The 13,199-nt window shown below is 45.1% G+C and overlaps 1 protein-coding gene and 1 pseudogene across 1 annotated transcript in view; both read right to left on the bottom strand.

Moving 5' to 3' along the window:
- The window catches only part of CCNY (cyclin Y), a 220,046-nt gene extending 209,261 nt beyond the window's left edge, over window positions 1-10,785 (bottom strand). Inside the window, exon 1 of the mRNA XM_081820894.1 lies at window positions 10,085-10,785. Within this exon, the coding sequence (XP_081677020.1) occupies window positions 10,085-10,238 (154 nt within the window). The 5' untranslated portion in view covers window positions 10,239-10,785. The remainder of the gene's footprint in view (window positions 1-10,084) is intronic.
- Window positions 724-3,417, bottom strand: LOC102727696 (nucleophosmin pseudogene; annotated as a pseudogene).
- Window positions 10,786-13,199: the final 2,414 nt, after the last annotated feature.

Here is a 13,199-nt window from a genome sequence, read left to right as displayed (position 1 = left end):
CTCTCTCTCACTCTCTCTCTCAAATAAATAAATAAAATCTTTAAAAAAAAATAAAAAATAAAATAAAATAAAAGTTTCTTTACAAAGTCAAAATTAATGTATAAAATGTCAATATTCTGACAAAGGTGAAGAAAAAAAGATTTCAAAGTTTCGAATCATGTATTTAAAAGCAACAGAGATGTCCAGAGTGTAGCAAGCAGTTTGTAGCTAACCAACAACCCCTGAGATGCTCTCTTGTCTCAGATTCACCAACTTTCCAGGTAAAATCTTGCTGACTTGAGGTATGTCAATTTGCATGTTGTCAGATGACGACACTCAGTTGGAGCTTTGAAACACCCCTTCCCTCCAAGAGGCAGACAGCAAAAAGAGCCCCTAGAAGAAGTAAAGGAAGACAGCCACAGGAAACAGGTACAAAGTAAATGGCAGAGGAAAGGAAAGGAAAAGTGAGTTAGATATCTTCTTCGGTCTCTGCAATTGTGGCTCTAGCTAGACTTTCTGGAAAGAAATGGCCACAAACAGCCCCCAATAACTTGTTTTGGGCTGCTTGAGCTCATTTTTCAGCCCATCAATTCCCCTTTACTTAAAGGAGTATTTTAATATAATAAATTTATGCATATATATGCCTTAAAACCTTCTCTGATTAAAAAAAAAAAAAAAAAACCCGGCTTCAGCCTCCATCCAAGGGTCCATATTAACATTCCTAGGAACGTCTTTCCTATGACACAGCGGACCGCCTGGGTGGGCTCTATTATTTCCAGGGGTACCACTGCTCACCACATGCATCACAGTGTGACTCTGGAGAGATGCAACCCAGAAGACCAATAAATGTTAGAAAGAGTAGTATACCTATACCAAGTTCTACTGCCAGCAAGCTTCCCATTCAAAGATCATACAGCTCTGTATAATCTCATCCTACCCAGTTCTAAAATTCCAGTTATCCTTCTGGCACCAACTTAAGAACATGGACTGCAGTGATGTCTTTGTTAGGATGAGCCCCTCAGGCTTCTAGCTTCTCTGGTTATGGAAAGTTCAAACGCAGTTTGTTGTAGATCTTGCAACACACTTAATATTTAATGCAAGAAAATCAACATGAGTACCATGTTCATAATAACATACATTCATCAAGTACTCTCTGGAAGCATTTTAGCCCCATTTTGATTCTCATTTTAGGTACCTCAGGGCATAAGGCTAAGCAGGATTTTTTTTTTTTTTTACTTTATTAAAATACTGAGTTTATTTCACATGTATATTTTTGTCTCCCCACCATTTCCATTTGTCTGACCACCACTACTACTCTGTCCTATCACAACATTCCATACATTCTTAAAACCAAGCAAAGGGTGGAGTTCTATCTTTAAAAACTAAACAGGCATTTGGACAACACATTCCTGGCAATGGAACCTGAACAACATTTATCAGACACGGTAGGGAAAGTTCTCACTCTGCATTATAAAAAGGACAGCCAGATATCAACTGTTACAGAAATGAAATAAGACGGAAAATTTTAACAAACTGTTTAAACTATTTTCTTAAAAAGACCTCCTCCACTGCCAGAGATCTTGAATAGCCTCTTGGTCAGTCATCCGGAAGCAATTCTTCACATAACTGATGAACTTGGCTTCCACTTTGGGAAGAGAACCATCTTTTTCTATACTTGCTTGCATTTTTGCTTTAATGTCTTCTACAGAACTAGGTCCTTTCGGTATTTTGGGCGTCTTTTCCTCTTTTTTAAAAGATTCCTGACCTTTTGTTCTTGGTGTTGATGGTTTTGAGTCTTTTCCTGGTTTGATTTTTGTGCATTTTTGGCTAGAGTATCTCACATAGATTTCTTTACTGGAGACTTTTCTTCAGCTTCCTCATCATCAAAATCATCATCATCATCTTCATCATCATCTTCATCAGCAGCAAGTTTTACTTTTTTCTGTGGAACCTTGCTACCACTTCCAGGGGCAAAATGCTTTCCAGATATACTAAGGAGTTTCACGTCCTCTTCCTCTTCATCTTCTGACTCTGCATCTTCCTCCACAGCTACTAAGTGCCGTCCACTAATATACACAGGCCCTGAACCACATTTCAACCGTTAAGACCACAGGTGGTGTTATTTCAAAGCCCCCAAGAGAAACTGTTGGCTGTACAGACATTTTCAAAGTTGCCAGTGTGACTTTAACTGGACTGCCTTCATAATTCATTGCCTCGGCTTCAACAATGCGCAATTCATCCTTTGCACCAGCTCCTAAACTGACCGTTCTTAGAGATAACTGGTGCTCATTTTCATCATTATCCACCTTAAAGTGATAATCCTTGTCAGCCTTTAGTTCACAACCGAAAAGATAGTTCTGGGGCCTCAGGGGGCTCATGTCCATGTCCATCAAATCTTCCATGGGGTGGTGGCACGCACTTAGGTGGAAGAGAAGGCGGACGGAGATAAACGAATACTGTTCCACACAACAGCAGCGCAGGACGGAATCACACCAGGGAAGTAGGCAGGATTTTTAAAAGCACATTCTCTTTAAGCAGAAAGGAAAGTGAAGCTCAGCAAGATGGAGGTCCTACAGTAAAGGCAGAGCCATGTCTAGAACATGGGTCTCCTGATTATTAGGCTCCTGCTCTTTGCCCTCCACCACACTTCACAGAGCTAGAGGCACATCCTGTAAACCCCCAGGAAAAGCCTGTCCTGGATTTATCCTTCTTGAGCCCTGCCTCATTCTTCAGGAAAGGTAGGATAGAATAATGTTGAGTCTCAGAGCACAGAGAAGAAACAGTGTCCTGATCAAGATTCCCAGCAACAAACTATTCAATGTTTCAAGCTGATGTAAAATGCGGCAGGGAAAGTGAACTCTCTCCCTCCTTGCAGGTACAAGCTGAAAATGATACTGAATGCATGATATCACTGCTATGGACTCACCCCGGCTGCCTTTTTGTTGACTCATGAAAGGATTCGTACTTTGAAGTATGACAGGCATGATACCGTCAGTAGCACTCTTGTGAAAATACCAAGTGCTGCTTCCTTCAAGTAAGCCCAATATGACACGCTTGGAGCTAAATCTCTGACCCTGTGTGACTAAAACAGAATTTCAAAGCTACTCACACGTCTTGCATCTTGTCATTTTTCTTTCTTTTGGTTCTACCCTTTCCTAGATAGGAATGAATTTAATCTTCGTATTAGTTTCATCCAGCCAGAAATGTGAAAGTAAGTAATCTCTTAAGATGATAAAGACAATCAGCTTTGTAGAAAAGAGTGAGAAAATCTACCATTCTATAAAATTAATCTTCACTCCTCTCAAAAAGTAGGCAGAAAAGTAAAAATCCTAATCACAAAGTATTGCTAGCTCAAAGCATACAGACAATGAATGAATGTCTTAAAACAAAGTGGGCATGGGCCAGGTGTGAGGGCAGGGGGTCAGTTTCTAGACCCAGGTCAGTCCCGGGGCGCCTGGGTGGCTCAGTCGTTACGCGTCTGCCTTCGGCTCAGGTCATGATCCCAGGGTCCTGGGATCGAGCCCCGCATCGGGCTCCCTGCTCCGCGGGAAGCCTGCTTCTCCCTCTCCTGCTCCCCCGCTTATGTTCCCTCTCTCACTGTGTCTCTCTCTGTCAAATAAATAAAATCTTTAAAAAAAAAAAAAAAAAATAGACCCAGGTCAGTCCCTAATTAGCTGTCACAGGGTAGTTGAGACGTGGACCTCTAGCAAGTGATAGCAGATTGAATCCCAACTCTGACACTAACCAGCTATGAAACCTTGAGCAAATTTCTTAACCTTTCAGTCTCAATTTCTTCTCCTGTAAAATAGGAAGAATGATATAAAGATTTAAAAAGGTAATACAAGTCAAGTAATTAGCACAGCACTTGGCCCAAAGTTAACACACAGTAACTACCCTTGTCCATGATCTGCATGACCTGGGCAAAAGACTGCACCTCTCCAAGATTCAGTTTCCTTATCTGTAAAATGAAGACGGGGAGCAAATGACTCCACGATTCTAAACTAGAGAGGAAAATAAGTAAAGGTCGTGGAATCTTCATTGGTGCTTTGGAGAATGGCCCTCTCCACAAACCTTTAAAGTGCACCTCTCCATACTGCCTAATATGCCTCAGTCCATGTTTGGTCAGGGTGTCTTCAAAATCTTACAGGCAGTGCAGCTAATAAATCTTAGTCTGGAATGAAAGTCCACAGGTATGGGTTTTGTCCATCAGGCTGGAAATGGTAACTGGGTCTGAGACACAAGAAGAAATCCAAAGAGATGAGGTTGCAGATATCCAAAGAAATCAAGAGCAGTAATTTAAGCTAATACTGTGACAGATAACAGCTTAGATTATAAATTGCTCCTTTGTCTCCCCACCCTTATAACAGTGAGTGCATTTTTTCCAGTTTTCCTTCCCAGACCTAGGATGAGCCCCTTAGGCTTCTAGTTTCTCTGACTATGGAAAGTTAAAACACCATTTGCTGTATATCCTAGAACACTTCACACTTAATAAAGAAAATCACCAGGAATGGCTAAGTTCATAATTGCATATATTCATGTACTACTTTTTGGATTATTAAGCTTTTGGCCTCATTTTGATCTTTAAGGATATAAGGCCACAGCTAAAGCCATTCATCTTAAGAGATAAGGAAAAAGACTAAATATATCACATTGGTTTTTTTTTTGTTGTTGTTTTTGTTTTTAAGATTTTATTTATTTATTTGACAGAGAGAGAGATAGCAAAAGCAGGAACACAAGCAGGGGGAGTGGGAGAAGGAGAAGCAGACTTCCCGCTGAGCAGGGAGCCCGATGCGGGGCTCGATCCCAGGACTCTGGGATCATGACCTGAGCCGAAGGCAGTCGCTTAACCAACTGAGCCACCCAGGCGCCCCAATATATCACATTGTTAAACAGACTACAATTAGCCATGATTTATTTTGGTTTAGGTTTTTTTCTTTCTTTTGTTATGCCTTAAAACCTTTCTTAAGTTTCATTTTCAGGATTTCACCCTACCTGCTACCTCTCAAGTTAAAACACAAACAAAACCAAGTTTCATATCCACTCTACTTTCATTATTACAAGTCTTGGTCTTTCTCTACTTCCTTTCTGTTCTTCTCATGCAATAAATACACATGATGTACTCTGACTCCAACGTCCTTAAATTGCTGGCTTCACTCATTCATTCAGACAAAGATAGAGTGCAACCCCAAGACTAGTAAATGTGTGATGGCTAGTCAAGCAACAATGGAAAGTTTCCATGTGTCAATTACTGGGTGTAATTCAGGGTAAAAGGCACTTAGGTTACATCAGCAAACAAAACGAAAACATTCTATTGAAATTTACATACTAGTAGGTAAAAATCGCTATTATTATATATGTATATACTTATAACATATAGGTGAAATGGAAGAAACAGTAATTCAGAGAATGTATACTAGGACTGCTGATGGGGTAATAGGAGAGATGTTAAAGAGGGCCGTAAAGAAGGCGTCACTGAAAAGATGAGGCATGAACCAAGACCGAAGGCAGTTGAATGAGTTACCCAAGAGGAAACACAGAAAAACATTCCAGGCAGAGGGACAGAGCAAAGGCCCTGGGGTGAGAGCATGTCAGGTGTATTCAAGGAAGAGCACTGAAGGAGGCCAGTGTGGCTAGAGTGAGCTAGCAAGGTGAGTAGGGAAGGCAGGCAGATCACACAGGGCCCTGAAGTCCATTGTAAAGCTTTTACTTAATATGAAATAAGGAGTCACATGTTAAAGTTTTTAAAAGGATCTCACCATGGCTGCTATGTTTGTTTTGTTTTGTTTTTTTTAAAGATTTTTTTTTTTTTTTATTCATGAGAGACAGGGAGAAAGGCAGAGGGAGAAGCAGGCTCCCAAGGAGCAGGGAGCCCGATGCGGGACTCGATCCCAGGACCCTGAGATCATGACCTGAGCCGAAGGCAGACGCTTAACCATCTGAGCCACCCAGGCACCCGCTATGTTTGTTTGAGAACAGACTGTAATAGACAAAGGTGGAAGCAGGGATATCAGTTAGGTGGCTTAGCTGAGACAAGCAGCAGGAGAGGTTTTGAGAAGTGGTTGGATTCTGGATATATTTTGAAGGTTGACAGCCACTCTTTCCTAGCAGACTGGATATAGGATGATGGAAAAATTGGGTTGTCAAAGACAGCTGAGCTACAAAGAATGAAATTGCTAGCAACTATTCTGAGGCAAAACCCTAAAGTGGCACTTCAGTACAGATGTTACAGGCATTCTATCCTGATTTACTTGGTCTCATCAAATCTTAACTTTTCTTTAAGTCCACCCCTCTTTCTCTCCTCCCACAGCAATAATCTAATCAGGGAAGGCCAGTCTATTAAAAATACATGATGATGCTTCTCAGAGAAACTGTGGCTATGACTGTAAAGACAGACACCCTCTTCCAGAAAGCAACCCCAGGACTAGTAAATGTGTGATGGCTAGTCAAGCGACAAGGGAAAGTTTCCATGTGTCAATTACTGGCTGTATGACTTTAGGCAAGTCATTTTTCCTCTCTGCCTCATTCTTTTGTGTTACAGTAAGGATAATATCGTCCAAGGGCTACTGTGAATACCAAGTGAGCGAACGGGTATCCAGCAGTCAGAGCGGCATTTAGCACAGAGTAAACAACACGTAAGGGTTGCAAGTATTACTATCATTGTCGTTAAGTCTTTTTGTTAATTCTCAACCTCAGAATAATTGTACGAGAAATAATACCTCGGGAGCTGAGTCTAATATACATTTCCAAAAACGTGAATAACCTAACACTAAGGTACACTGAGTACAAAGGGCGAGTTGCTGGTAGGTGTCATGGACGCCTAACTGTCCTAACTCAGTCACTGAAACACTACAGGGCAAATATTACCCACTGTATGTGCTGGGCAGGGAAAACATGGATTCAAACCTCCTATCTCTGTGATTTTAAGAAATTGACCTATCACAGAAGCCCCATGAACTTCTCTGAACCTTTCAATTCTAGTTGTCTGAGCTGTCTCTAAGGATAAAGATGGTACTTGACCACTTCGGCTTTTGTGATATACTCAAGGATGCTTCAGCTATAGTTTTTAAATGTTTACTAATCGGGCGCCTGGGTGGCTCAGTTGGTTAAGCGACTGCCTTCGGCTCAGGTCATGATCCTGGAGTCCCAGAATCGAGTCACGCATTGGGCTCCCTGCTCAGCAGGGAGTCTGCTTCTCCCTCTGACCACCCCCCCCCCAGCTCTTGTGCTCTCTTTCATTCTCTCTCTCAAATAAATAAATAAAATCTTTAAAAAAATAATAACAAATGTTTACTAATCATCTACCAATATAATTCAGAAGTTAAAATCTCTACCTATTTCTATATGCTATTTAACTTAAACAAGTCTGTTCCCTTCTCCCAGCTTCTGATACTGAACGCATTTCTACGGAAAATGCCCCTGAACAACAGACTTAACCAGGCAGAGATTCTCAACCCTACCTGCATCTTCGAATTACCTGGAGAACTTTAAACATATTAATGCCAAGGCCCAGTCCTAGATTTCTGGTATAATTGAAACCAATATTAAGAACCACAGATAGGTAAATCCTAGCAGTATTATTTATTGAATTTTGGGAGACAGAGAGAATATTGTTTAAATAGTGAATGAGCATTTCTGGGTTTAAACTAGCATCATCGTATGAACTGAGTTCTGGGATAAGAAGACACTAGGAACCTAGATTAGAAACCTTTTTAACCTGCCCTAGAGTCTCTTAAGCTATCCTGAACTTCCAAAACAAGAGCTGGTGGTCTTCCAAATGTTTTCTCAAAGCTGACTTGATGACCAAAACTGAAATTTCTTTCAAATGAAATAACACACAATACTATTCTATTTTCCTCCAGCAAAATCCTTCTAAGACTTAGTGCCAAATACCTGGTAATAATTACTCCCCCCCCGCCCCAGATTCCTTGCTATAGTCAATAATAGTATGCAGCTTGGCCCTAAGAAACATGAATCTTCCTTTTGTCTGTATTTTTCTAATTCATTATATAAAACATAAAGTCTCTTCCCAATATAAGTGCACAACATGGAGAAATTACTTCCAAATGTTTTTGCCTATCAGCATTGTATAAGACTGGGTAATGGCTTTCTATAATAAACTCATTCATTCCTTTAAAATATAATACTTATTGGGCGCCTGGGTGGCTCCGTTGGTTAAGCGACTGCCTTCGGCTCAGGTCATGATCCTGGAGTCCCTGGATCGAGTCCCACATCGGGCTCCCTGCTCGGCAGGGAGTCTGCTTCTCCCTCTGACCCTCCCCCCTCTCATGTGCTCTCTCTCATTCTCTCTCTCTCAAATAAATAAATAAAATCTTTAAAATATATATATATATATAATACTCATTAAATCTTTACTATAGGGGTGCCTGGGTGGCTCCGATGGTTAAGCATCTGCCTTTGGCTCAGGTCATGATCCCAGGGTTCTGGGATCGAGCCCTGAATCGGGCTCCTGGCTCAGCAGGGAGCCTGCTTCTCCCTCTCCCTCTGCCTCTCCCCCTGCTCATGCTCTCTCTATCTCTGTGTCTCAAATGAATAAATTTAAAAATCTTAAAAAAATTAAAAGTAAATAAATCTTTACTATATGCTAGACATTTCCTTCAGCTGCTTGGATCATACCAGTGATGAAGACAGACCAGACCTTAATATCCTTCTAGATGCCTTTAAATGCATGAATTTAAAGTATAACTGTAGTTCAAAGACATCTAAAGAGATTAAGATAATTTCTACACTAGAAATTCATGTGGAACCCTAATTTACTAAGTGTTTACTAAAACCAGATGTTATATTAGTCCCTTTAATATGTGGTACTCATTTAATAAAGTTGCTGTCCTGCAGAGACGACAGTACTATTTAAAAGAAATTACAAGAGGCCAAACAATGAGAAAACTCTTTCCTTTAGCAGTTTAAATTTGGCTTTCCACACTAGAGGGAATTCTCCATCCTAAAGCTGTCAAGAATGACTTATGACAGAGTTGTGTCAATTCATTCACACAAGAAATTTTTTCATCTTAGTTCAACTACATCAACTGTGAGAAGACTTGGGGATTAAAAAAAGAAAAATCACGTTGTCATAAGAATATATTTCCAATTTCACATTTTTTAAGTTGAAATTATGCAAACTGTGTTTCAAGCATGATGTATAAACTACCTACCCATATTAAGCCACATAGCTTAAGGATAAATTAGTACTAACGAATATACTGCGAGACAAAATTAATAAATACACATTACTAGGTGCAGTGATCAGTCCTTTAACTTTACAAACACTAGTCCAAACATCACTCAGCTCAATCAGAAATCCACAGGACTGTAATTCTGCCCCAAGCAAAAACTGGGTGACAACCCAAAGATGTCTCCAAACCATTTTGATAATAGAGTTTGTTGTTTCGTTGTGTTTTTTTTAAGTATTCAGGTGAAGCTATTTGATTCCAATCCTGCACACACACACACCCCCAAAAAAAAATCCTTTTTAAAATTGTTAACGGAAATAGGAAACTGCCAATTGGGATCAATTTGTAAGTTTCCGGGAAAGCTGATACCCGCCAACCCTGTTCCCCCAACTCCAGGTAGAGACTGATTCCAAAATGGGATTCACTCCTCATTTACGCCAAGGATCATCCATTCCCTTCGCCTTCTAAAGGACAAACGAGCTCACCCTTCCCGTGAATAACTTGGCTTGTGGCTACGTTCACACAGTGGCTGGAGCGCAGGCACTCGGGCCGCCCCCGCCCCAGCACTGGCCGCTCAAGTCTGGACAAGGGCCAGCTCTTGTCACCTCTCGACCTGCACCCCTCCGCCCCCGCGGTACTCCCGAGCCGTCCACCGGCAAAGTTTCCCCGCCGCTCGCTCGGGGGCACAAGCCAGGGGGCCTCTCGGGGTCTCCGGGACCCCAGAGCTCCCGGGGTTACCGGGACGAAGACCCGGTCCTGCCCTGATTACAGAAGCAGGCTGAGAAAGCCAAAGCAGCCTCGGCCATACAGACGCTGGGGGTGCAGACAGAGCACCGCGGATGCAGGAGGGGTGTGGGGACGTCAGGAGCGGGCTCGGCGAGGCCGCCGCCCCGCGACCCGGACTCGCCCGCGCTCACCGTCGATGTTCTCCCGGTCGCTGATGTGCTGCAGGTTGCAGCCCGTGTCCTCGCGGCTCAGGTCCGTGTCGGGCCGGTAGGACTCCAGCCGGGAATGGGCATTCCTCCGGAGCTTGGGGCTGGACGACACGCAGCACGAGGTAGTGTTCCCCATCTTCGGTGGCCCCCAGACTCCTGCTGCTCTCGCCTTCCTCCCCGTCCCCCGGAGCGGGGCGCGGGCGGGCGCGGGGCGCGGGCGTGGAGGGGAGGCTCGCCCGCCCGCCCGCCGCCGCGGGAGGGGGCGGAAGCCGCGGCCGGCCCCCGGGTCAGCAGCGGCGGCGGCGGCGGGGCCTCGCCATGGGCGGCGGCGACGAGCGGGCGGCGGCCCCGGCTCCCCCTGTTCCCCCTCGGCCTCCGCGCTCGCCCGCCTCCGTTCGGCGGGCCTGTCCGCGGCGGAGGAGCGCTCGGGTCCGCGCGACTGCGGCCGCCGAGCCTAGCTCACCCCGCCGCGGCCATGGCGGGCGGCGCCGCGCAGGCCGCCTCCCCCCTCCCCGCGCTTCCCGGACGGCGCCCGGGTGCCCTGCGGCGGCGGCGGCGGCCTCCGCAAGAGGTTCCGGTTCAAGCGGGGGAGCCGCGTGTCCGTGCGGGGCGGAACGGCAGGCGAGCGTGGGCACGGCTATGGGGCCCGGCGCTGCGAAGCCAGGTGCTGCCCGCGAGGATGCTCGGGAGCCCTCCCCCGCCGTCGGCGCCCGTCCCCGCCGCAGCCCCCGCCCCGCCCCGTCGCAGCCCCCGCCCCGCCCCGTCACCGCCTCTTCCCTCTGCCCTGGAAGCAGATCGGCGGCCGAAGAGGGAGGTCCCGTGCCGGCGCGGCCCCGCGCAGAGTGTGGGGTGGGGGCCCGGGACTGCGCCTCACGCAGGCAGGCGTAGGAGCCACAGACCACGCGGTTGGAAGGTCGGCGTCGCGAGGCCCTTTCTTTCCCGCTCTCCGCGTCCTCCACCTCCCCCGGGCCTAACGCTGGGACGAGAGGTGTGTGTGGCGGACCTACGCCGCCCTGGGGCCAGCGCGGTCCCCCGGGGACCGCGGAGGGGCCGGAGCGGGCGGGGGCGCAGCCGAGGAGCCTGAAGGAGGGCTGGGGGCACACGGTGGAGAAAGGGTGGGGATGCGGCCGCCTCCCTGGGGTGCGCGGAGGCTGTGTTTCTCCCACACCGCAAGGAGAGGGGGTTCTTTTATTTTGAAAGTATTTAAAAGAAAACTGGTCCTGATTTGGGACTTCTCGCTTCTGTTTTGAGTTTTGCCAGGACTTAATGGTGAACTTATTTTAAGCCGTAAGATAAATCTGGGGGACCCCTGGGCTACATTAATGTGGAATTAGCTGCAGTGTTTTGAGTTTCTGGGAAATTAATGTGAAGTAGAAACAGGTAACATCAGCAATCCTTTACTTTTCAGTTCTGTGGGGTTTTGTCTTGCTGAGATCAGCCTGATCTGAAGCATGTTAGCTAAGATAAAGGTATGTGAAAGTGCCTGGCTCACGAGAGATGTTCAGTAAATCGTGGGTTCCATTCCCTCCCGGCACCCCAGAAAGACCTTCTTGCCTAACGCGGCAGAAATAACCTTCCCACTCTTTCCAAATAGTCAATGGAGTCATGAGAAGACTCAGGGAAAAAATGGCTTTGAACACAAAAAATATGGTGCAACCCTCCTAATTTTATATCTGAGGAAACTGAAGTCGAGAAAGATGAAGTGCCTTGATTTGCCCAAGGTCCCAGTACTAGTTAGTGACAGATGCAAATACTGAAAGAGAAGAAAAGGAGTAAGGAAACTCAATACTTACATAGCATCAGCAACGTGTGGACATCTTGCCTGAGGCTTTATAAACACTTATTTCTTTTAATTCTTGATACCTAGCCTTTTTTACAACCTGTGCTGTCTCTCTGTCTTGCACTCATAAACATGAGTACACTTATTAGTCAATAATCAAAAAAGCCTCATGCTCTGAACTGGATTAATGCCATTTGTTGCAGTAAGTGGCAAATGTCCTTGGAAAACAAATGGCAGCAAAGTGCTGATGTTGACCAGATGAGAAAGGAAATGTAAAAGGGAAGTTCCAAAGAATTGCAGCCCTGAAAAGGTGGGTAAATAGCAACAAGACAAAATAATCCTCATTTATTAAGGCAGTTCTGACTCTCTTGCTTCCCAGGAAAGTTTGAATGGGACATAACTGCAAATCAGTGAATGTGTATATTCACATTTTCGGGGCTACAGTGTGTGGGTAAGATGGATGAAAATTGGGACAGGGGTTATCATATTGTCTGTTCTGATTGCTGTTTTGCAGTTGGGGTACTATGAGCATCCAAATACTGAACCATAGGTGTATGGCATATCCACTTAGGCATATTAAATAATTTTCATTTAATTGTAGAATTAAATATTTATATCAGTGATACACTTTGAAGGGTTTAAGAGGAGAGGCAGAATAGCTGTCTGCAAGCTTTGTGTGCTGGCGGGTCATCCGGCAGTGTTAACTGAAAAGAGCGTCTGGAGGTGAGGGAAGACAAGACTGGGGGTCAGGGTAGCCACAGACTCTTGCCAAAGGATGAACAGCCATTGGTCGGCAGGGGCTTTTCTGTCCCCCACCTTCCCCATCCCCTCTTAGACATTCCTGACATGTGACTTTTAGTCCACAGGGCCAGGACTAGTGCTAAAGCCTCATCAGTGACTTTCCTGAGTGCCATGCCCCCCCTGCCAGCCTTCGTGCACCACCACCACCAGACACACACGCACACACTTCAAACTCCTCCAGGCAAGGACACCTGCTCCTTGAAACACAGTGACACTTTAGGAGAGGTTGCAGAAGCAAAGCGATGCCAAGATGAAAATGAAATGTGTTATTTATTAAACACTTGCTAGAAGCCATGCTCTGTACTAAGTATTTTTTACATCTAAGCCTATGCTGTTTCCCACATTTTACAAATAAAGACACTTTAATTCTATAAGTCAAACAGAGAAAGACATGTATCATATGATCTCACTGGTATGAGGAATTCTTAATCGCAGGAAACAAACTGAGTGTTGTTGGAGTGGGGGGTGGGGTGGGAGGGATGGGGTGACTGGGTGATAGACACTGGGAAGGGTATG

The sequence above is a fragment of the Leptonychotes weddellii genome, chromosome 5 (assembly GCF_054177405.1).
Source record: "Leptonychotes weddellii isolate Sample4059 chromosome 5, ASM5417740v2, whole genome shotgun sequence".
Classification (NCBI taxonomy): Eukaryota; Metazoa; Chordata; class Mammalia; order Carnivora; family Phocidae; genus Leptonychotes; species Leptonychotes weddellii.
Note: the sequence above shows the minus strand (reverse complement) of the source record. Positions and strands in the feature narration are given on the sequence as shown.